Raw genomic sequence first — 26010 nt, 5'->3', positions numbered from 1 at the left:
TGATCTTCCACTGTGGTATCAGTTGGTTTTAAATGTCACTAAGTAGGTTCATGTGTAAATTCTGAGCTCAGATGTTTAACATGGATATGGGATAAAGAAGCTAGTGCTGAAATTTGCACTTTACTTTGCAGACTGTTAGAAATACGATGTATTGATGTCGCTGCTGAAATAAGGCTGTGATCCTTACTGGGTCTGGTGCTAAAATGTTTTAATTTGTGTTTTCTGTGAGGGATGTGATAAATGTTTGGAGTAAATTGCATTACCTTGGGAAAGGAGGCTGGATTGCTTGATTGCTCTGACCTTAGCTGTACGTTAGGATGCCCACTTAGTAAAAGCATCCGATTAAAATTCATTAGGACAGTTTTTTGCTGTGGTAAGGCAGTATGTATTTATAGAAGTTGTGAGGAAAAGCAGGGAGGCATGGCTGTCTCAGCTTAATGTTCCCTAAAGCAAAGCTTAATAAGCAGCAAAAGAACAGAGCTTGGATCTTGTAGCCGCACAAGTGTTGTGAGGTAAACTGGCTATAGATCGTTGGATCCATGCAAAACCTGCTGCATATGCCTGTGATTGTTTTCTTTATTTTGATACAACAGAAATTAATCAAATGTTGGAGAAAGGATAACAAATCTTGTGTCATAAATCAATGAAATGTATGCTCCCACTCTCATTTCCCATTTCAATACAGGTTGAACACATTCATCAAAGTTTATTTTCCATTTGTCTTAGCCTTAGTAAGAGTGTTGAAGTTGTAAAGCTTGTTTTCATAAATTCTTCCATATCTAAATTAGGCACAGCAGCAGCCGCAGTTTTTTTTACACAGCAAGGGAGCAAGGAAATCCCCTTTTTAGTATTTTCAGTCAGGCAACACTAAAAACTCTGACAAAACAACTGACCACAAGTAGAGTTTTATTTTTTTCTTCCATTCTGTATTTGGCCTGCAGAAAGCAACGAAAGACTGTGAGGATGTCTGTTGCTCATATAATGGGTTGACAAATGTATGTGTTAAAATCATTTTTCCTATCTATTTTTATTCAATTCTGCTTTCATATAGCATCCAGTGGTTTGGATTTTTTTAAATGCTTTTAGAACCCTCAAAAGATTCAAACAATGTTGTTCTTTTTCTGGTTTTGAACAAACATGGAATCGAATATTTATTCAGTGAAAATTGCTGAATCGTATGGCTGTTTTCGGCTTCACAGATGACAGGAACAAGGTGGAATGCTCAAGCACAAGTTTGCCCCCACCTCACCTCTTTAAAAACGTATCAAGCGTGGATCTGAATTCCAGGTTTGTTTTGGTTCAAATCCAAAACTGGTGTTAAAATCCAACAGTAAGCTGTCAAAACCCATGAAGGTCTTTCAGACTCTCCCTCTAATGTAAAGATTTTTTTGACTTGTTTGTGGTTAAACTGTAGTAGAAGGGGAGTCGGGTAGACCCACCCAGAAGAATAAAAGCTAAGCCTTAAGGAGCATTGACCCGCAGACCATAAGCCCTTCATTACTGCAGCTCACTGCTAATTAGTGTGGACAAGACAGTCCTGAACCCGGAAAACTGTCCAACCCTCCTCAAAACAGGGCAGTGGCTGTAACAGCCACTCCTAGTTCCCCACTTCTATAAATCAGAGGTCAAGAGGCAAGGAACCTCTTGGTGCCGTTCACCCATACACACCCAATAAACCAACACCTCCCTCTGGAAAACAACAAGAACTCCTAAGCTGGAAAGAAGAGCATACAATGTTTTTGCCCTCTATTGAAGCTAAAATGTTACCATATGCTCTCCTGACTGTACAGCCCCTCGATTTTATCCTAGCCTGATCTTGACTGTATTGACCACAGACCACATCCTCTGCAGCATGTGTGACCATTTTTAAATCCGGTTGTGAGCTAAAATTAGTTGGTCAGATGTATTTTGAGAAACACATTATTTCAAAATTAGATTTCATTTTTAAGGTGGTAGCTCTGCAGCATCCCTTGATTTATATAACGATCACTGCTGTCATCACCTTTTCATCGCATCGTCATCCAGTTCTTTTTCAGAGGGCAATAATGTTGTTTGAGACAAGGCGACAGACTTCCATATTCTGTCAATAATTGCAATATGGTCCGCCGATCATGTTTGCAATCAGCTATTGACACCAAGTGGAGGCACTGGCATTGATTTTGACTAATATACACCATAGCACTGTGGGATGTTCTTTCTCTTTTTCTCTCTGCGTTGTCATGGATATCACAGTGGAATGGTAAATGTCACTAATGTATAATTGTGAATAGGAAAGCAGAAATAGCCTGAAGAGTCGCTCAAAAGTAGACGGCAACTTATTGTCATGGTCTTCTTTTGTAGGTTGTCCAAAAGTAGATAATTTTTCTGCTAAACAGGAAAAAGCTTGTTACTCATCCTGCCTATTTTGGCTTCCACACAACCACAGCCATCATGTTACTTCACAGTGCCCGTGTTTTCCACTGAGTCTTAAGAACGCACTGTCCTCCCATACCACATACATAGATCATGTTGGGAATGTTTAGGACCTTCTCAAATGGCCTCCTTCCTTAATAGGTACAGAGACCTTTTGATGTCACACACCCCCTCTTAGAAACTTAATCTGCAGATGTGTTAGTACGCACATCTGCAAAAACTTTGTGCGGGGGCCTTTCTAATTTTATAGGTGTGTAACCCTTAGTACCATGGTCAACTTCATTCTCAAGGTGAATTTTTTTTGCATGTAAAGCTTTGAAAACGTTTTCATTTAGCTGATAAAGATTGTTTTAATTTCAAGTTCTTGTCGCTTATGAACAGATAAGACTGGATCTTCATTTCAGTTGATGAATTATCACGATGAACAGTTGTTTCTAACTGGGGTTGCCTCCTTGTAGCCTTTTGTCTGGTCTGCCTACTAAAAAAAAATGTTTTCCTTTGGCTAGCTACAGTAGAAGTTTCTTTGGATGTTTGTAGCATACAATTGAGTTGTGTGGAGGGAGCACATACTTCCTGTACCATCATATAGAGCTATTGGGATTTAACCACATGGACTGCCAAACCAAAACAATGGGCTGACACCAGATGAAAACTGCAGAGTTGGTGTTGATTCCCAAGTGTTTATGACAATATTAGAAAGTAAATTCCTTCCATATCACACAAAATGGCCTGATCTATTGTTAATACATTGAAAAATTCACTGTTTGTCAATGCCAATGTAATGATACTTCAGCAATACTAAAAGTATACATCGTGATATGTGCAAATTGCAGTCCAATCTACCCCAGGGAACATGGTAATACATCACTCCAAATGATTGCAGTGAAGACAGTGTATGCTTATGGGGTTATTGTTGACAGTGCTTTATGGATACCATTATAGTAATATAACTGATCTAAGTGGTGGAGTTATTTTCTTTAATTAGATAATAAAAAAAAAAAATATATGTCAAAAACTTTGCTTTCATATAATGAAAATGCAATGCCAATTTATTTAAATGTATTTCCCTTTCAGCCGTGGCTTAAGCACCACATGAAAGAAAAACTTGCAGTGCATGCTTTAAAGTTACTATTCGCAAAGGAATCAAGTATATCAAAGCTAAAGGCCTCTCAAGTATTGAATAGTTGTGAAGTGAATATTAAAGCCCATCCATATAGTTCCGCACAACATCATTCTTTTAACACTCTTAAATCCATACTTAATTTCTTCCCTTAAATGTGTAGCCAGCCTACGTGCAGAACAGTATGGGCATGTGTGAAGGGATACCAAAGAAAAATGGTGCCATTGGTCTGCCCCAAGACCGCACAGAATCCATCTGCTGCCAACAGTGCCTCCAGTAATTATAGAGCAGAGCTGTGGGGACTGACTCTCTCCAGGCTAAACTGAAACTAAACCCCACTATTTCATGCTCGGCATTTGCTCTTTTCAGTAAATGAGTACCCTGTGATTAAAAAATGTTATTTTTGGGCTGTAGCTTGACTCTTTTCTGTTTATAGTACTGCCTGGCTGAGTTTGAAATATAGAATAACTGTCCACTACATTAAGCCACTAGTAGCTTTGAAGACTGTTGTTGACACTGCAGCTCTTCTATTTACACATATTGTCTAATGCCTTGTTTAATCTCTGCTGCCGTCAATATGTTTGATTCATATATTGTCGAGATACTTTCTACAGCTACTGAACTTCCCTTACTCAGCATAATCGATTCTACATCTCTTAATAGTATGATATTGGGAGGCATAAGAACTGGATCTTGAATTCATTCGTCAGTTTAGTGATGTAGGGTTTACTTCTAACAGTGGGGAACAGTGAAGCCTGTAATTCTTATTGGAAAGTTTACTGAGCCATCTGCCCCCAGGCCATGCATATCGCAAGCAACACTGACCAGGCTCTACTTTGTTTGAAAGACTGTGTGGAAGTTAATGTGGGCTGCTGTAATTTGCCATCATGATGGGTGGGTGGCATCTTTTGTATGTCATTAGATGGCAAACCAGCCTACTGGAGCCTGTAGACTTTGCTTTGCCCTGTGTAACATCCTTCTTTATCTTTCTGTGGCCCAAATGCAAAATGTTGAACCACTTTTTCACAGTTCTACAGTTTGGACTAGTTCTCCCTTTGCACAGTTTGCTAATATTATTTCCATATTGTGAATCTTTCGTGCCTCCAAGCGGTATTCTCTTTTCTACCCAGCCAATACATACTCTATCTTAGCTGCTCTCATGTGTTTTGCAGGTGAAGACTTCTCTGAACCTTTTACAGCAGGAGTTATTCTTCAATAAGAACCATATCCATTAAATATGTATTCTGAGATCCTGGAGAATACTTGTCAAAATCCCTTTTTGTCAAAAAAAGTGAATATCTCCTCACAATGCGCTACCCGTCCGTACTGTGTGCGCTGAAAACTTATCTGGTGTTATTACACAGCCTTTAGGCTTGGTGAACGGGTATGTTCTCATTTAAAGTGGGCCCCGTTGTTAACATACCCTTTCTGTACATACCCGTTTACAGAGCCTATGCTTTGTGTAAACACTGGAATTTTTTTCTTCATCGCACACACAGTATGGGCAGGTAACAGATTGTGAAATATTTACTGATTTTGCATTATCCAGAATCGCTGACTCCAACGTTAACCATTAGGGATGCATCGAATATTCGGCCACCGAAAAAGTTCGGCCGAAAATGGCAAAATAAGTCATTTTCGGTTTCGGCCCGAAACAGTTAAAAAGCCGAACAACATTACCGAAAATTGGCAAACTAAATGACACTAAGGAAATATGTTTTTAAAAGAGCTGCGCGCTTGTAAACCAGCAAATGGCAGTAAAGAGAGACGTAACCGTGTATGCGAGTCCACGTCTCTTTGTGAGCGAGCAGCAGGAGCAGTTTGGAGTGTGCATGAAAATGTCAGAGTCCAGAGTGGGAGAATTTTTTCAAACTGGATGCAACACGGCGCAGACAGTGCAATGCTTAATGCAGCATAAAGTTAAAACGCTCGTCCAAGACTGATGTTTAATCACCATAGAAACACAAAAGCCTTGCGCGAGCGAAGCAGCGATTCACCCGGTGAAACTCTGTGACAGTGTGACAGTTGGTAACGGTGTCACTCACAGTGACACCTCGCCGGTGAGGGCCGCCGCGCAAAAAAAACTTTAGTTTGACATCTAAAATGATAACTGGAGATGTCCTGTCCGTTAGCGCTGTTGGGGGGAAAAGGCTCCTACGGTCTGATTGCATTTCTCGAGCCTGAATACACAGAGCCAAGTCGGCAAACTGACAGCGCGACTAAATATATGTCCAGCAAGCCGCCTCCCCCCGTTAGTTTCAGTCTACAGACGAAAAGGTTACAATCACCTCCTAAGAATGGACATCGTTTAAAAGCCTCTCATTGTTATGATCTGGGGCCTCATTTATAAACGTTGCGTACGCCCAGAAGAGGGCGCACGCCAATTTCTAAGCAAATATTGGGATTTATAAAAACCAAACTTGACGGGAGATGTGCGGTCCTCCACGCAAACTCTGACCCATGCGTACGCACAGAAAGTGGAGAAAGGAGAAACGGCGACTCCGTCGGCACATGTATGAAGTGCGAGAACGAATGTGTTTGTGTAAAATGTATCCAGATAGGCCTATTATAAGCCATGTAGGTCTATCATATATTGGGAGTTCCTTTGCAAAACGGATGAAGCCATTCTTACAACTAATGAACAAATGCCTCCACGGATTTTTCCATGGAGTGATACCAACAAAAACAAAACGAATTAGGATCTTAAATAGCCTACAAACGGAGACATATGAGTGCAAATAAAAACAAAATAGCAACGTTCGAATAAGCTCTGCAGTTATTAAAGAATAACCTATCTGCATGTTGTGGAATTAATTCTGATAATATTGAGGTGGAATACAGCCTATTACTTTTACACTGACGCTGTTCTCGATGCCTCAGTCAGGCAGACAGGAGTGCACCTTTTCATACACTAATGATAAGCCTACTGTACATCACATAGGCTACTGTGATTTTTTTCACGGCTTTTAGTCCGTTTTATCTATGTGTTTTTCTTTGTGTTTAAGCACGTCGCAATTGTGTTTTGAAAGGGACTGTGAAGTTTATTATTAACCCTCCGCCGCCCGTCACTGCCCCGGGATGAATTCTCCGAATCTGTATCTCATGGGGGGTCTCAGTGCCCCCCGCTTGTGGCACAAACACTGTTGTGTGAGGATATGCACTTGTTTGCGTCCACTTTTATGTCAGATCACTTCTTTTTATTTCGGCCACAGCGTTCACAGAGATCGCCACAGGCTGCACTCTATCGCCTTTACGCTCACACTGCCACCAAACTATATTTTCCCTGTTCGCCACTTCTCCAACGGGTACCTCGGGGTGACCGCAGTGATCCACACCGTGTGGAGTTTATTTTTCCATTTCCCTTTCAGTCGGCGATTGCCACTACCGCCTTCATGCACTCAGTAAATGATATTAATTCGGGCGTGTCGATGACTATGTATGGGTAAATATGGGCGGTACGTGAAGCCCGCAAAGGCTGCGCCACATTTAGAGTAGATTGTGATTTATAAAGGGAAACAGGCGTAGGACGTGAGTGCGCACTGTTTTATAAATCCGAATATTTTTGTTCGCACGTACATCCTACATTTCTTCCGTACGCCAGCTTCCACGTGAATCCCACGCAAAGCTTTATAAATGAGGCCCCTGGGCTTTGAAGCAAATTCTGAAGTCTGAACATTGCGGTGGGAGCTGTGATGCAGTTTTTTTAGAGCAACTCAACCTGCACTGCAAAAAATGAAAAAAGGCAATAAGTCAATCTTTTTGTAGATTCATCCTCATATAAGTCAAGGTACAAATCAATGAGAGGTTCACAAATTAATTCCTAGTAAAATATTAATTTTACTCTTAGATTTGAAGGTTTTACTGTTTAATTATTTATTTAGGATTGCTTTTTAGTTGTAGGCTATGTTTGAGGAAAACATTTGGGAGTTCATGTATGCAATGTTGAAATAATTTACTAAATAATAAACAAAACTGCAAAAGCCTCTTTCGGTATTCGGTTTCGGCCTTTCGGCCAACTGTTTAATTTTATTCGGTTTCGGCCAAGAATTTTCATTTCGGTGCATCCCTATTAACCATTTAAAAGATAGACCAAGTGTTATGGATGGTTTATGTTCTACTGGCATGCCCGGTTTTCTGAAATTGATCAATCCCCCCCCCCCTCCTTCTCTCCTCTCTGTTGTCAATAGTCACAATGAGCGGAAGGTGACCTGCAAGCATCCTGTCTCAAGCTTACCCTCACAAGACAACTGCATCTTTGTCGTCAACGAACAGTAAGTCTCTTGTTTTTGCTTTCAGAATGCCACTGGGTTGCATGTTTGAGCAATACAGTATGCTGTTGCAACACAGTCTATTCCAAGTCCTGCCCTTTCTTTTCAAATTCTCCTCTATGCAGTTTTTCCTCAATTATCCATCTCAAAAAAAAAATCCTTAGAAAATAGGAACTTATCTACAGGATAAAATTGACACTTTTAATATACTTATTAGATAGTCATAATATTAAAGAGGTTTTATTTATTGCATAATTGGGTGGCTGTTTTCAACGAATGCCAAACGGGGTTAACAATCTTGAGGTTAAGGGCTGACCATGAAAAAGCCATTGTATCATGTAAACATCAGTGAGTAGGAATGCAATGATACCCAATGTCTCCCTGCCTCGTTATGACTTGGACAAGAGTTCATTGCCTTATGTCAGTCGTCAGAAGTTTAAAGGTTGTCGCCAAACAATTTTACGTCCATGTGATCATCCACACTGCTTTCAGCACCACAGTTATCACATGCCTGCCCACATGACTGGATCAAGTCATCTTGAACTTCCACTTCAAGGAAAATTACTCTATGAATCAGTCAGACTAAATCCCATTTTCACTTTTTCCCACCTTTTACCCTACCCCCATGGGCCATTTATAGCAAGGTGTAGACAAAGTCAATTACTTCAGAGACATGCAGGGTGTCCAGTCCATTCCAACACAGAAAAAAGAGGGCAGAATCCAATCCACTAAATACATGTACTAGACTGTTTTGCCTCAACTTTCACCTCCCAACCTAGTAGCCATTTAGCTTAATGTTGCGCAACATATCAGATCCACTCGGTTTCTCACTTCCCGTAGAAAGCCCTGTCATAGCAGATTCCCCATGACGTTAAGTCATCACAACTGGTGTCAATTACTTTATTGAGCAATGCATTGCTTATTGAAATATGTGCTGCCAAATTCCCTCAGTTTCATATTTTTTCAATTTGTGGCTTAGAAATTAAAATCCTGGTTAGACTAGACTGTGATATATTGCCTTTTTTTCTCACTGAATTCTTGTGAGCTGCATCACGCAGGGATGGAATAATGGTAAAAGCGTTGTGAAGAAGTGTGTTGTGCCAGAACTGTCACACTGCACTCTCTTGACACATTCCTCCCCTCAGTGTGTTACTCTCACATCTCTGCTGTTTTTCACGCCCAGAGGAGCAACGTGCCGCTGCAAGATGATATCTCATTTAGCAATTAGTGTTGTATTGCTGTGATACAATCTGCAAAATGAATCTCTATCAGATGTATTAGAGGTCAACATCGGAGAGGCCACATCAAGATGGTTAACCTACTGCTTGACTTTATTTCTTAAGTTTAAAAGTGCGTTTCATCCAACAGTTGGCTCCTTTCAAGCAAAAGTAATAAGGGGGGAAATCTTAACGCTGGACCAGTAATACGAGGCAAAGACGGATTTAAGCTGCCACAGGGATAAAGAGGCCATGCCCAAAATCACTGACTAATCTGCTCTGCACTTTAAGTAAATCCGAAACACGAAATCTAGTAAGAATTTGGCCTTATCATTTGTAGAACCAGTCTAGTATATCATGTAAAGACAGGTACAATATAAACAGAAAAGCTGAATGGAATACAGTAGGAGTTTTTGAATAACATATTCAAAAAAACAAAAGAGCCTTTTCTAATCAAAGACTGCATGTGTATCCCAGCTTAGGTCTCCCACATTGTGTGAAACTTCTTTACACTTCCATGATGAATTTCATAATGTTGAGAGGTTGAGTCATCTTCCAGTAAAGCGTCAACCCGCTAAAATGGGCCAATATACTGCAGCTGGACCGTGCTGATGTAGATAAGCCAAACCTTGAGCACAACCAGAACAGATGAATAAGTGATGCCTGGGTTGCCCTTGTCACAGTCTGTGGAGTAAGTACACAATGCCACAGTTGGATAAATGCGTGGCAGGAACATACCGAGCAGACACCTCTGTGTTGTTATTGAGGGATCAATGTAAGCTATTACTTATACATCAGCCTCTACTAATCTGCTTTAGCATTGTTCATTTGGTATACAAATACATCAATCTCTTCACTCAGACTATGCTATGCTAGGATGTTCGTTACAGCTCAAGTCATGGCTCAGTGCTGTCTTTGAGAAGGGCTACTCCCACCTTAGTGAATGTCAGTCTCAGCATTCTGCCATCAATACTGTACATGTCTGTGCCTATTTCCAGTGGTCCACATGCCCATGTGCAGGCTGACAGTGGAATGTTTGTATAACTCACATGTAAAGCATGTTTACCAAAAGTTGAACTGACCACGTGGTGTTCTGGGAAATTCAGGTCTAGCAAAATACAACATGAAATGCTGTAACATGTTTACCGTTTTACCATGCAGTTTTTGTTTCCTTGTTAACTTTTGAGTTTTGCTTGATATGGCTCAGGACAGCCTTGTCTGAGAATTCCCTGTTGTTATCTTTTTCGTTCAAAATCAAATAAATCCTTGCTTGAAGTAAAACAGTTTTAGTTAAATGTTTTACAGAAAAAAAAGATTTTTTTCTAAAAACCAAGATACTGGGTTTTCTGGGTTTTTGTAATGCAAACACGTAAACTCTAGAAACATACACACTCAAGAAAATATATTATAATCGGGATGTAAAGATTCATTTGTCTGATTCAACGTTTTTCAGACTCTCTTGGAAATGGCCAAATTAATAGATTCTGTAGATAACAAAAAATATACTGCCCATATATCCAGCTAGTCTTAAAAAACATCATTTGTCAAGCCATTTGAACTTTCATTCTCAACCAATGTATCTTTTCTCTGTTTTGTAGTGTGAAATTTGGAAAATTGTGTCAACCATCCTTTAGCAGGTAATACACTATACTAGGTGTATATGGATGACTGTGCGTGTTCCACATTTGTATTTTATGTAAACCCTTGGACATGTCTGTCTGTTAACAGTCCTTGTTGTTACACACTAACAACAAACTGTGGGTGTGTTTTGAATGGTGGTTTGCCTGATGACCTGTTATGCATTTGCAAGCCAAAGTCCTGTAAGGTGCATTTTACTGTATGAACCATTTATTGTGTCTTATGTACAACTAACATCAGAGAGATAATTTCTCACCTTTCTTCAGCTGAAGGTGAGCTTTGAGTTGTACTGGCTTGATATTGAAAGTAGAGCCTTCGGACATGTCTTTCCCCAGCTGATTAGATTATTTCATTGGCATTGCTCTTCTGTCTGGTTGTAGGGTTCTATCAATTTTTTTTAATAAAAATAATGGGCAAAAAAACAACTAAACTGTGCACAATGATACACAGTAATTTACTGAACAACTATATTTATCGAGTATGCTAATCTTCCCAAGCTTTATCATTAGCTGTGGTGTTCCATGCTGCCTGATTTGGAAATGCAATCTAGAGCAAAAATTATAATTGTGATTTACTGCTATATATATTGAGGGGACCTTATACAAAATGTATACACTGTTACCGATACCTCAATCTGTCCGTGATTGCCTTGTCTTTTGTTATTTAAAATGATAAAGGCCAGGTTCTCCAGCAGCACCAAAACAAACGTGTTTGAAAGCACTCTTGATTCTTTAGAAACGCTGTGTGGTCATTTTAAAATGCACCCTCAGCCGATCAGTTCAGCGTTTCCCCCCCTGTGTGCTTAGAGCGCCAGGCTTCAGTGGCAGTGTAATCCCCCCTCACTCTTTTTGCACCACAGACCCACACTCACATAGAGACACACACAAAATCAATGCCTGAACAGGCAGGGATGCAGCACTGTAATACATATGGGCTAATATGTGGAATTGGTTAAAGAGGTTTTGTCTTGTGGAAGATAACGCAAGAAAACATGAGACCAACACTGCTTGTTTATGTACGCAACTCAATAAGACATTTCTTTTAAAATGTGTTTTTGTTCAACACGTCGTATACATTATTTGATTGATCTCTACCACAGGTGTTTTAGCGGCATTCAAGTAAGTTTGGCATATGTTGAGCTGGATAGTAAATTCATTCATTTGACTGTTAATCTTTTTTTAGGTCGGAATTAGTGTTACTTAAGGTTATAATACACAATATGACACCGTTAAAACGGAATGTAGATTTCATTATGAAACTGAATAAGGTTTTAACCTTAATAATTTTTTCTGTTTGTATTTATTCAGGAGGTTAACCATCTTGTTGTCCTTTAAGGCTCCTTTTGGAGATTCATTGAGTTTGCTGTTGACATGGAGCCTTTACAAAGACAAAGATGGTTGTTGTTTAGCTCTGTTATTTTGCCACAACTATTATTGTGTCTGTACATCACAGTAGTATCCCCTGTGGGTTGGTGCTGTCAGGAGGCAGGCACCAACTTACACACCAACTTACACAAGAAAATAGTCATTTGAAGCAGACAGACACTTAAAACAACAAGCTGTGGATATGAACGGTGACATTTGGAAGCCACTAAGAGTGACGTTCTATCTCAAAATATAGATGTGAAGCATTTGGTGGTCCCCATTGCGTGTGTGTATGGTATATTTACTGTTAGTTGTTGAGAAATAAATACTGGAGAGGCCTAGACAGGGAATGCTTTGGATCAAATCCTTTTCCTCTGAATAATTCCCATCATCAAGGATTTATAGAAAGTATTTACAACTACTTTGTATGAGCACAGTATTTCTTTTTCAATACATGTTCTTATTGAAGCAAGTTGAAACTACTGCCAAATCAATGAGTCAGAAAAAAGACCTAAGTGCAATTTAAAATTGGAAATGTTGGTACAATAGAACATTTTTAGTGGGATGCTTTCTCCGATTTATCTTTTGTCCTGCTAACATTATTTTTTCTTCCTTGCATGATTCATGTTGAGAAATAATAACAAATCAATCATTAAATATGATTTTTTTTCTTTTTAATTTTTTTTTGGCATTTTCTATGATTCATGTATAGTGTAGAGAGAAATAGATAAAGTGGGGCAGAGAGGGGAATAACATGCAGGGAACTGACCACGGGTCGGATTAGAACCGGGTCTGCTGCGAGGACAGAGCCTCATGGGGGGGATACTCTAACCACTACACCAGGACTGCCCCCCATTACATTGACTAACATCTTCATTTATCATAGACAAAAGTACAATTATATAGTTATTATATAAGTTACTTTCATGGTATTGCATGTAATTGTGTTTTTTTATGTGATTGTAGTAAAAAAACAAAACATTGTTGATTTAACATTTAAGTTTGAAACCCAAATAAAATATCAATTATACTGCACAAGATATTTAAAGTTGTGCATGAGAGCTGTAATGCAACATCATTTCTCCTACTGTTCACTTTGTGCCTGCCGTCACAGGCCAGTCTTTACACTTACACAGCCACTTTGGCACACTCACTACTACTGGTCAATATCACTGCATACAGATTGATTATCAGTCTCCAACTAATTATCAACAAAGCCCCAACACATACAAACACGCTGCAGTTTAGAGCCTGGAAATGATCAGTAAGCCACACAGAGGATCAAATAGGCCAATATCTCTCTTACACCTTAGTCAATCCACTCATATCCACCCATCCCAACCTTTTTCGTATTCATGACAAGTCGACACACCATTGATTACTAAGGATAAGGCCTGTCACTGGAAGCGCTGAATAATGGAGCCAGCTCATTAGACGAAGAAGGAAGCAAATCTCAGTGGTTACTCATCACTCTCTGTCTGCACAATCATCTACAGTACTTCAGAGCAGTGAGCTGAAATGTTGTGCTTTTCAACTCGAGAGAGCACAAGTCACCCGCTTGTCTACCTAACGACTTTCTTGATGTTGTCTCCAAAAATGTGTCCCCCCTAAACAGAAGCCCCTTCTATAGTCAGTCAGCCAGCAAACTCTAGTGATTAGACAAATCTCTTCAAATACATAATCATCTTTTTGACCTTGCAAAAATAAGGTTCCAAGTTCATAAAAGTACGATATTGCTGCTACCATGTAACATTTCTTCTCATTTTCATTGTTTAATTTCACGAAAAAAATGACACCCTGTGTGTGTTGCCTGCTGTTGTGAGCCACGCTGATGTTATCCCTTGTGATCCCTTTTCGTGTCTGTGCACCTTGAATCTAACAGCATGGAGTCTGAATTGTTTAACCTTTTTAAATCTACCCTTTGAATATCCTTCCTTGGATTGTCTTTGTGTTGAAGAGATGGAGAAATTGAAATATTGATCTAGCTGGTAAAGATGAATGGAACGTTACATGTAGAATGATAAATTAATGAATGCGTTTATTATTATTATTAACTCGACGTCATTGAAAATGAGGGTCACCCCTCAATTGGTCTCTCGAGGATAAATAAAAGTTAAATTAAATGAAAATTAATTATTGATTGTCAAATGAGTGCCTCATTTATGCTGAATCTAATCTCATGTATGCTGAATCTATGAATGTGAGGTAATTGATCAAATAGGCAGATGAGAAGGGGGAGATGCAGTGCAGAAATGGCAGATTATGTCCCATGTCGCTGATCAGAAACCAGTAGAGATTACATTTGTTTCACCACTGCTGCAGTCTTCCTGCTCTACTCTGGTTCCCCTGCCTTTTTCCCTCTAGTCCACAACATTGTTCCCTTCCTTAAGAATGTAGGACATCTCCATGGGCCCGACTGACTTTGCACACCATGTTAAGTTGTTAGAGAACTGGGAATGTATCTGCAGTGACAGACAGTAATTGGCCCGATTCATAGGCCCATGTTGAGATGTCATTATAACTGAAAGTTTGAACTTCAGAGGAATGACGGGGGAACAGACAATAAAGTTTGCTTGCATCCTTACCTTCCTTATTTAATCGAGGTCATCGGCCTCAAATCGCCAGGCTTTATTTCTGACTGATTATTTTCCTTCATGCTCACGTCGTGCTTTGTGTCTTTTGTCCAGATCTGTCTCCAGAGTGCCGGCGAATGAGAAGAAGGAACGGCCTCTAAACACCATGAGTGAGGTCTCCAACTACACAGGCGGGTCGGACTATGCCGCCAACCCTAGTAACCCAGCAGGAAGGGTGAGTACACACACATGAAAGCAGGATTGCCATGCATTTCTGTTAAGTAAGCAAAACAATTAAGCTGGGAGAACGGTCTTTTCTTTTTTTTGTGGATTGAGCCTAATGCTATTCATTTTAAACTGTGTTTTTAGCCCTCAAGACCTTCCAAGAAAATTCATAACTTTGGAAAGAGATCCAACTCCATCAGGAGGAATCCCAGTGCTCCAGTTATCAAGAAAAACTGGCTTTATAAACAGGTGAGTGAAATGACATGACTTCAAATAAAACATTTAGTCTCAGAAATCATGTAATGTATTGAGAAGTAGAAGTAAATAACATGACCATCAGCCTCAGCTGTTTCCTTTAAAGAGGACCTATGATGCTTTTTGACTTTTATGACCTATAAACGTTGTTATGATGATTCATAGTCATGCTTAACCATACTAAATTATCAAATAATGACTTACATGCATTTCGACGTATTCCCTGCTGACCGTCTGGGGTGTCTGTGCCGAGCACTAAACACTATTCTAGCCAGTCGAGAAGTCACGTCTTCAAAGCGGTCTACCCTTTCATAATTTGTGACGTCGCATAAAACTTTGTGAAGTCACCACGCGGATGTTTCCATGTATGGTAATGCTGTCACTTCCCTGTTCGCGTCTGCCTCGCGTCTGCCTCGCGCCCTTATAGGTCCATGCTCGCGCTTCCCGCCACTGAAAGTGTTCCGGAAGGAAGGTAACCAATCACAACGGAGTGGGGTTTGCAGGAGGGGGGGGGGGGGGGGGAGGGTAGCGGAGATGGCCGATGCACAGGCGGAGGGAGCGGAGATTGCCGAAGCACACACACTCAAGTGTTGACAGGACGTGCTGGATCGCCAAAATAAGAGAAAGAGCTTCCCGAAAATCTACATAGTTTTTTGTGATGTGATTCGTGTCAGGTTGCTCTATAGCAGTGTAAAACAAGAAATTAAGACCAGAAAAGTAGTATAATAGGTCCTCTTTAATGTTTCATGATGATTGCGTGACATGAGCTTGCTGAAGCATACAACTAAGATGGTGATATTGGTTAACATACATGCAAAACATCAGCATGTTAAAATTGTTATACCGAGCATGTTAGTTTGCTGACATCTGCATTGAGCCGTATTTGCCGCTGTGCCAGAGTACAGAGTGCATACATGGCATTGTAATCCTCACTTCCTGTCTATATTTGCGTTTCTACAATAGCTAAAACACAACATAGAAAAACCAAAGAGATACCTAAAGTAACAAAAATACAGCAACCTGTTTGTAGTGCAGCAAAAGGAAAAATGTTATTCAGATGCAAAACTAACATAAAAGTCGTTCCTGTCCTTCAGTCTGTTCTTTTTGTATTATTGGTAAGATATTTATGTTATACGCATATTTATAAGTTTAAGGTATGTTTGTTTGTAAATTTGCTTAGTAATTTATAATTATATGTAATAGATTCATCGTTTAGAATTTTACTTTTATATAGATTTTAAAGTTATTTGTATACCACTGTCTCCTTTTAACACAATAGACCAAGACTAAGGTTTTCCTTTAGCCAAAAGATTTGCGGCAACAGTCTTAAGATGAGCACAAAGGAAGATTTCTGATGTCTTACAGGATCTGAGCATTTCTTTGTCCACTGTGTTTCTGCCTAGCCATTCATCCTTTGGGGCAAAGTGTTTAAATACCAGTCTCTCAACACAGCTCTGGTTTCTTACGCCAGGGTAAAAAGGGGGTGCTTGAGGGGGCTCTTGGGCAGACAGGACTCTCTCATGCCTCTTAAGTGGAAGACTCATTTAGTTTTGATTGCAGCCTCCCAGTGCAGCTTTGTGAGCACAGGATGGCTTCCCTTCGGTACCGCTGCCAGCTGCTATTTCTTTGAGGACCTCAATCAGGGTGCCGTAGATCAAGCAAAAGACTCACAAATCTGCTACCCTGAATAAAAGCTGGATTTGCACTCTTATTTCTCCTGCCTCATTGAAAGCTGGAAGCTATTGAGGTCCTTGGCTGAGGAAAAGCTGCAGCCCTTCACTTGATCCATTGTGAGAAGAAAATGCCACAGTGATTGATGTAATGGTGAAAGCCTCGTTTTTCTCCTCCCGCTCAAACAGAAAAAGTTCTGCAAAACTTTTGATCAAGTTTATTCATGAACAGGTTGTAAAACGTATTGTTAAGATTTTGATTGAATTCAGAGAAAGTGATACAGTAACGAACAATGGAAGTTTGAATTTCTTTGTAACATTTCAGATGTGCCTCCAGTATAAACATATTGAGCAGCATCTGGTATTGTGACTTTTTGATACTAATCTGTAAAACATGCTGGTTTATAGAAGTGAATTTCCATTTAAAGCAAACTGCAGCACACATGCTGTTTAACCATAATGACAGAGTTGTCGAGGTCCCTCCCAACTACTTTTGTCTCCGGGTGGAATCCACCATTGAGGACTCAAGTTTTCCAATAAAGCAAACGGGAAAGTTAATACCATCTTCTTCACTCTTCATCCTTTTCTAGTAGCCGTCTGAAAAAAACCTTTTGATCACAGCATTTCAATACAAAAGGACAACCTCAGCAAAGGAGGTGCTTTTTGGGTTGAACAACATACTTCTGTTAAAAGCAAAGCTGGTTATTTTCTCAAAATGATATACACATTGGAGCCTTCTCTGTATTGTGTTGTTTATTCCATTCCAGAAATCAAATGTTTTCTCTTAACCAAATACATTTCTCTTGCTCCATTCAACAAAAGAATATGTGCAATTTAAGTGGCTGTAAATCAGCAGTAAAAAGTGGAGTATAAACTCATCAAAGCATCAATCAAGCAATTGTCAATCACATGGAATTTTTTTTTGACTAAGCATCACAGAGAAGGGAGTATTTTCTCAAACCATTGCCACTCGTTAAAGAGAAATAACTGTGCCGTTTTGCTCTGGTGTCTTTTCAGGACAGTACAGGGATGAAGCTGTGGAAAAAGAGATGGTTTGTGCTGTCTGACCTGTGCCTCTTCTACTACAGAGGTGAGTCCTCCTGTTCACTCAGTGACCAACAGGTTTCACTACAATAGTGGTTTTCCATTACAAGTTCAAAAGACTGTTGTGACCTTCATAGCCACAAACCACGCTTCTGGCGACTGTTGCTATATCTGGATGTAGACCCCTGTGGTAAGCAGCATGTCACCAACTGAGGAGACATAGTAATTGAAATGGCTCTCCTGTCGTCTGATTTGCCATCTGAGAGATACTTTATTTCCCCCAGGCAAAGCCAGGGCTTTTAAACAAGCCGTGGATGCCATGCTGATGTGATAATGTTGAAAGAGACGGCATGGCAGGAAATTTGATTTTAGAGTAAACGTCAAGTCCAGAGATGTTTTAATACAATGGTTTCATACTAGCATAATTCAGTTGCAGTAAACAACATTTATCTTGCTACTATTTAAAGAAATTCTTCTAATTCCACACCAGAGTGACCGCTGTTATAACATCTCTATGATCATCCTTTTATATATGTTTGGTATGTACAGGCTTTGTCATTTGATTGGGCAGTAGGACAACAAAGTGTCAGAGGTGATCTTCCGTTATCAGATGCTAGTGGCTGAGCTGCTATTAACTGGGTGTTTCAGCGTCTGTCATGCAGTGCTTATGTTCATATCAAATATTGACACAGCTGTCCAGACAACATTTGAAAGCTTTCCTATTGAAAAGAATGTAATGAATACTAATGCAGTGTAACTTTAGAGTATGTCTACTGTTTGCCGTGGGCTACAGAGATAATGTAACTCTTTCCTGGCACAAGTCTACGTATTTCAATGCCCCTTGCTTACTTGATGTGGCTACAGTCATCATTTCTGCTGATCAGAATGACATCTAGTCTGTGTTATTTCCGTTCTCTGCCAGTCCTGTCGCCTTCATTCCGCCCACTGACTGACAAAAGCCACAGACAGCCACACACCCAAAGGCTTTATTCAGACAGACATGTTGAGTATTCCATCCATCAGCAGAGAGAGTGGGCAAAAAAGGGTCATGAACCGGGCTGCCCCTTTCTATCTGCTGTAGTGATCGGACTATTGTTGTGCACTCAGGATCTCCAACAATGTTCACTCATATTGAGAGACTGTTCTGCTGAATCCTGTGTGTGTGTGTGTGTGTGTGTGTGTGTGTGTGTGTGTGTGTGTGTGTGTGTGTGTGTGTGTGTGTGTGTGTGTGTGTGTGTGTGTGTGTGTGTGTGTGTGTGTGTGTGTGTGTGTGTGTGTGTGTGTGTGTGTGTGTGTGTGTGTGTGTGTGCCACAGAGACTTGATGAATACATTAAAGTGGGCCAGTGGCAGGTGAAGCTGATGCTGGCAAATAGATGAATAGATCAATCTTTCAGAATTCAGTAGTAGAGCTAGGGTTCTAACAAAGCCCAAATAGTTTTGCCTCTACCAAAAGCTGACCAGAGTTCAACTATTATGTATTTACCCAAATATTACTCACTCACTGGTCACAATGAGTCTTATTTAACCCAGTTTCTATGTGTTCAGCGACATAGACCTTTACATAACCCAGTCAACACACATAACAAGTGGCAAGTAGGGAGAATTAAGTGCATACATGGAACTGCAGCAGTCACTGTACTTACCTGATTTTTAGTTTTTTGTTTTCCTGCAATGTTTCGGGGATGTGGTGCAGATTGCTTGTATCAAATAAGGAGGTTAACCATTCTCTACTTAAAACTCAGGACTCAATCTAATCCCCCCCGTTGAGAGTGCTCCATTGTCAACGTAGAGCCCTGTCTACTAACTTAATGAGGATTAGAGCAGCATAGCGGCATAGGACATTGAATCAATCCACTGATTGGACTCTGCTCATCTGACAAACACACTTGTGTTTTAGTTTTTATCTCTCAATTCAATTGCTTTGTCTCTGTCCTATTTCTTATGTTCACAAATGAGGGTTCCCCCCAGGAGTTTATTGTAGTATTGACAGTGAACTTGAAGTTGAATGATCGAAATGTCCCCAACAGCATTGTGTTATCTTGGTTTCTCTCTGCAGATGAAAAAGAGGAGGGGATACTTGGCAGCATCCTCTTACCAAGCTTTCGCATATCCATGCTCTCTGTGGATGATCACATTAACAGAAAATATGCCTTTAAGGTCAGTGCATGTTTTCTTTCCGGTCAAACTTTGTTGGACTCAACATTTTATGGTTGAAGACCTTTTATATCAAAGAAAAGTAAAGCATCCGTTTTATTTAAAGCTCTAATAAAAGAAGCTAAGAGCTGAAGCTAGAGTATGAAGCTATTGATCTCATCACTGTCATTCTGTTAGAAGTTATTTTCAATAGATTGACAGTGAAGCTATGAAAGTAATTTCTTAAAACTTGGAACTGCACACTACTTATGCTAAGGAAGCTAATAAAGTGCTCCTGAACAGCGTCATGCCTGTGCTGTTTACCCCCAGTGTTGTCACAGCGTTAGCCTTCCCTTAGTTGACTCAGAAAGTCAAAGTTCCAGGGCAACAGACATATTTTATGGCATCTCAGTGGTGTGTACAGTATTTGACTGTGGGTCCTTCATAAACCCTAAGAGACAACAGTTGACCTGCCAAATACAGCCAAACACAGACGCCCAGGAGTCTGCTCAAGGTTTCTCCAACCACACAGCCCACTCCTTTTCCAACATAGACTCAGGCTGAAAGAGAGAGTTGAGCTAAGGAGAGAAACACGAGAGCAGGGCGCAACCTCCTCAGTTTAGTGATTCGCTCAGGAATGGGGAGACTTTTTGACTGCATAGTTTTCATTCTAATTTTGTGGCCAAAATGGCCATGTCATTAAAAGTTCCTTTTTCTCAAGAAGTAGTTACAGGTAATTGGACTAATGGCAGCGCTTCTTTTGTTGGTAAACAGGATTTTGAGGTTGTTCACTAAACATTCTGTTTTTCTGTTTCTGTTTCTGGATTGAACAATAAATTGGTTTGTTCACTGCAAGCGAACAGAGCAACTCCAGAACAATGTGTCTACCACAATGCAATGCATGGTAAGTCCTCTGCTGTTAAGGCAGATTTACTGGCCTACTCTAATGGTATGCATGAAATTCAGGTGACTCATGGTGTGATTTATGTAGATGGCTCAGATGCCCAGAGCCAGGAGTATTTTAATAACCATGTCACAGCATTTTTTTGACTACTTATTTGGTAATTTATGACATGCATTGAAGTAATTTTTCTTCACAAAGTGTTTTAACAGCTCCACATTCTTCTTATTTAGTGATACACCAACATAAAAGCAACCAACTTTGATTTACTGTTCAGGGTTAAAATGCTTATCCCAGTTGACTTGATTCTTTTTTTTTGTCTCTTTCAGGTAACTTTCTCCTCGTGTATGACTGTTCCCTTCCCTGATCCTGTCCATTGTCAAAACAGGCAACACACCCCAACATGCGGACATACTATTTCTGCAATGACACAGCCAAAGAGATGGAGTCGTGGATGAAAGTAATGACAGATGCTGCACTTGTGCATGCAGAGCCAACCAAAAGGTTTGTATGAGCATCACTTGTATTTAGGGCTGCAACAACGAATCGATAAAATCGATTAAAATCTATTACTAAAAGCGTTGGCAACGAATTTGGTCATCGATTCGTTGAGTCGCGCGATTAATAAGTCACTTGTAGGCGCGGCACTGTTTACATCAAGCCACCGACAGGTTCATGCACGCCCACAGCGAGCCTTCCGCACGTGAAGCGGTGCGGGAAAGCTATAGTGTGAGCAGCCACAGCTTGTATTTTGGTCATATCTAACACTGGACTGTAGGCCTATATAAAAGTGTTGCACCTTTGCGGTCTTTGGGTTAAAAAAACTCCTTCAACTCAGTATCCGTCCACTCCAAAAAAAACTCTGTCAGCTGCTGCTGCTGCTGCAGACGGTGTGCAGACGGGCTCGGAGAGTCGGCATTGGCGCATCAACAGTCATTCAAAGCAGCGGCAGTAATCACACAACCGAACGGTGTAGAAAGTCTCGTCAGTTAAAAATAGTAATCCAGTTTTTAAATCCATGTTAAAATCGGAAGGATTTAGAGCTAGTTAGCTTAAAAAAAGTAGCAAACATGTCAAATGTGATGTGTTCAGGCCGGTTCAGTAATATGATTGATGTGTTCAAATGCAACACAAAAAAAATAAATTTGAGATTTTGGCGAAAACTTGTTTTCCCAGCAATATAAAATAGATAGTAAAGATGGAATTATGACCTGTTTAATGTCCTATCTTGAGCTATGATCATATCAGCAATTAAAGCAATAATAAAAGTTCTATTTCAACAAAATAATAGAAAAGTATCAATAAAGACTTGGGTCGTTATCGGTTGACTGGTTTACCATGGACATCCCTGATATACTGTATAAATGTATATCATACATTGTATGTTTTTTTTTTGTTATCCCAGTTAAGTTTATTTTTAATTTATCATTTAATATTACTTTTAATAGTTCCGGGACGTTGGAGCAATAACCTGGTGTTTTGACAGTTCAGTCTGCACTGTGAATTTGAAGTACCGTAATTTTCGGACTATAAGCCGCGACTTTTTCCCCATTTTTCGACCCTGTTATTACACAGGACAGTATATGTTCTGTAGCTACTAGGGATGGGCGTTAGTAATCGAGTACTCGAGTACTCCTCGTTTCAAATGAACTCGATTGGTGGATGAGGAAAATAGTTTTTTTTTTGTCTGTAGCCTTTAGGCCGGCCGGCGGGCCACCCCTTTTTTAAATGTTATATACGTGTACAAAACGGATACAATAAAGTTTAACAAAATTAAATATTTTGATGCAAGTGCAATAAACTGAGCGTTGTCAAACAGCAACTGCAAATAACTGCCACCTCCGTGCCACCGCAGCGCAGCCTGTGTTCTCCACAGCACCACAGAGCTGAACACGGTCTCTCTTCTCCAGAACATTTTCAGGAATATAACTGTCCAATTATTTCAAAGCAGATGATAAAATTGCGTTTATAAAAAGGGGAGATGACACCTGTTACTCTCAGTTAGTAATGAGTAGACTCCAGGTGAGCATGCAAGGTGCTCTCCGCTTGGAAAGAAAAGAAGAAGCAAGGCTTACTTCAGGCACATTCGCTCCGAGCCAAAAACAGTTAAGAAGCCTTCAATAGGGAAAATGGGGATAAGATTCAAAAACCGACCGGTGTAACGTTCCGTTAATGAGGAATTAGTGGCGGTAATTATTCACGGACACGGAGTGAGCATTACGCGGTTGGATATACAACTATCTGCTTTGGTGAGTTATTTATATGTATTTAAACTGTAGGACAATCATTTTATATTATTTGCTGCCCTTCTTATTTTAAATGGTAACTTAGGCTATTTATTTTTTTTGTTACAACTGCAGCCCATGCTTTTTTTCTCTCTTTTTCTCCCCATCGCAGACCTGCTCGATCGGTTTAAATTGTGGCCCGTCTATTTAATAACTTTCAGTGAGGAAAAGGTGTTTTAAACTTGTGGAAAAAAATCCTTAATATCATATGGCAAATGTGACTGTTTGACATAAGCATTGAGCGCTTTATTGCGGTCAACCGTTGTTCTGTAGACAGATGCGTTGCGTTCTAAAAATAGAAAAAAGTTTAACGAGGAATCGAGTGATCCTCGAGGAATGCAAGCGATCACACGAGTAGTGAAAACACTCGTGCCCATCCCTAGTAGCTACTATTGCACTAAATGGTAACACTTGAATATGTTATGCAAATATGCAACTTGTTTGTTGAAATGTTAATAAATGGGAGCTTCCTCAAGCAGCCATCTCTTTCCCGAAAATCCCCTCTGTGCATGAACTCTTACATATGGTAATTAAACATTATAACACCTGCGGCTTATAGTGCGGAAAATACGGTAATGTTCAGTTTTTGAATAAAGATGCGGCATTTACAAATGTTTCTTTTTTTATCCGATTCATCGATTAATCGGAAAAATTATCAACCGATTAATCGATTATTAAAATAATCGTCCTACTTGTATATTATTTGATGTTCGGAGAACCACATTGGATTGTTTAGCTTTTGAATGGAGAAGAAGACATTTAGGAAAGGCATTTGAGGAGAGTTCTAAAGAACAAGTATGATTGACCCTGCATTCCTTAGTTCATTTCTCCTTCTTGCTATTTCTTATTTAGCATAGGAACTGAAAGCAATTGCTTTTAAATCCTTTTTCATTAAGCCTGTTAAGTTCTTAAACAACAGTTTAAAACCCACTTTTGACCTTTATGGTCTGTGGGTTTTGTTGAAGATGCTGTGACTGTCTTTAATGTTATGTAACCTTGTTTACTGTCAAGTAAATGACATATTAACATACAAAAGAATGCCATGTGCACGTGGGCATATAAGCACTGGGAATGCATGGTGCAGGATCATTCAGGGAATGTTGTGCACAGCTGTGCTGTCTGATCAGGATCACTGACTCATCAGGATAGGGTTTTTTCCTCCCTTATTTGAAACTCTGTTAAATGCCTGTCATTTGGCAGCCCGCTTATTTAATGCCCTCCTTTTACATGGCCGAGCAGAGGAGTGCTTTGTAATTACACAGAGCAGTAGAGCCTGAAATCCACTGAATAGTACTTTTAAAGAGCACAGTGTGATGCTGCTATAAGGCTATCTAGCCTACCAGCATTGTACTACCGATCTAGTCTAAGGATAATCCTAATTTCCATGTATCAGGTAGGTATCTTTTCCCATTTCAAGCTGGTCTCTAGTGTATATAATAGAATGCAGTAGCCTGCCCTGAATCCTTCTTAATGACCTTTACTTTCAAACAGAGTACGAGTAACTGCACACAGACCTTTCACAGGGCTAAATGTGCGCTCTACTGGGCTCAGCCACAGAAGGCTGGAGAAGACATTACGTGACTAGCGCTGCTATTTAAAAAGGATACAAGTGGAAACTCTGAAGGAATGCCTTTTCTCCTGCCCTCTCTCATTGCTAACCCAGTCAGCCGTGCTGCTAAGGGGAATTAGCCCAACTTTGAAGCTGTAACCTTGAGTGTCTCCAAGGCCAAGGAGTAGTAGTGTCTATTTCCTCTAGAGACCTCCCTGAGGACCACAGAGCCACAGAGAGGAGGGAAAAGGGAGCTGCCAATGGATTACCGCAGTCTGAGCAGCACCTTTTGTGATGTGCCCCCGCAGAGGCAGTGTTTTATTGGAGATATCTGATTTCATTTTACACGCCTCGCCTCCTCTGGCCGATGGAAGAAACATTGGCTACCTCCACCCACTTTTGCACTTTCTTTGTGTTTTATTGCTGCCCCCATTAGCACAGTCCTCAAAGGTAGTGCATTAGGTCACATTTGATTTTTTATGTATACTTGATGCAGTGATTCAAAAACATTGTACTGGTGATCTATGACACAGATGAGTGTCCGAACAAATGTAGTTTTCCAACTCTGTGTAGGTGATCATATGTGCCTTGATTTCCTTGAGAATTTTCTTGGTATTGTTCTAACTAAGGCCTGTTCTTTTTCCTTCAGCCGCTTGAACATGCTAAAAGTAGAGCAGTGCGGACCACAAGAGATCAACCACGTGGCCAACAACAAGCCACCGCTCACACAGCCTGAAATCCATAACAACGAACGCAACTGTGAGGTGGACAATGAGCGCACCGCACCGGTCGCCTCTAAGACACCAGAAGAAGAGCGGAAGCAGCGAGACGCCGAGCGCTACGGCTTTCAGAAGGATGGGGAGGAGCGCGAGCGTCCACTCACTAAGATCAACAGCATCAAACTGCAGCCGGCCCAGGCAGCGGCCGTCAGGGCTAACATCAACACACCACAGACTCCCTCAGAACTGGACGGGCCACACCGCGGCCCTCAGGTCAATGGATCCTGTGAGAAGTCTCCGGCCGAGGGGACTGTTGCCCCCTCTCAACACAGTCCCTCCCATGAGCCGGTGCGTGCCCTGAGTAGGACCAGCTCTATGCAGCAACTGGAGCAGTGGGTTCGCACACAGAGAGGACGCAACCAGGACGATGACACCAGAAGGTTGGTTTGATTAGATGATCTTTTCGTTTGAAAGCGTAAAATGATTTAATTACGTGATCTAAAATAAGGTTGATTCGAGAGGAGATTATCTGCCAGCACAAACCGTTTTTTTTTTTTCTTTTTTGGTTATTGCACAAGATTCCAATCTTACTTTGCCAACTCAAAGTAGAACTTGGTTTAATTTATATACCATAAT

At 40.4% G+C, this 26010-nt stretch overlaps 1 protein-coding gene across 7 annotated transcripts in view; it reads left to right on the top strand.

Moving 5' to 3' along the window:
- The window catches only part of plekha5 (pleckstrin homology domain containing, family A member 5), a gene marked incomplete at its 5' end in the record, with an annotated part of 79913 nt that overhangs the window by 34578 nt on the left and 19325 nt on the right, over positions 1-26010 (top strand). For all 7 annotated transcript variants that reach the window (XR_013844876.1, XM_080027553.1, XM_080027554.1 and 4 more), the window contains 7 exons: positions 7720-7803; positions 14707-14827; positions 14962-15066; positions 17760-17832; positions 19844-19944; positions 21210-21325; positions 25305-25814. Coding sequence is in view for 6 of the 7 variants with exons in the window: in XM_080027553.1 (XP_079883679.1) it covers positions 7720-7803; positions 14707-14827; positions 14962-15066; positions 17760-17832; positions 19844-19944; positions 21210-21325; positions 25305-25814 (1110 nt within the window). The remainder of the gene's footprint in view (positions 1-7719; positions 7804-14706; positions 14828-14961; positions 15067-17759; positions 17833-19843; positions 19945-21209; positions 21326-25304; positions 25815-26010) is intronic.

Source organism: Ammodytes marinus (assembly GCF_949987685.1).
Source record: "Ammodytes marinus genome assembly, chromosome: 5".
Taxonomy (NCBI): domain Eukaryota; kingdom Metazoa; phylum Chordata; class Actinopteri; order Uranoscopiformes; family Ammodytidae; genus Ammodytes; species Ammodytes marinus.
Note: the sequence above shows the minus strand (reverse complement) of the source record. Positions and strands in the feature narration are given on the sequence as shown.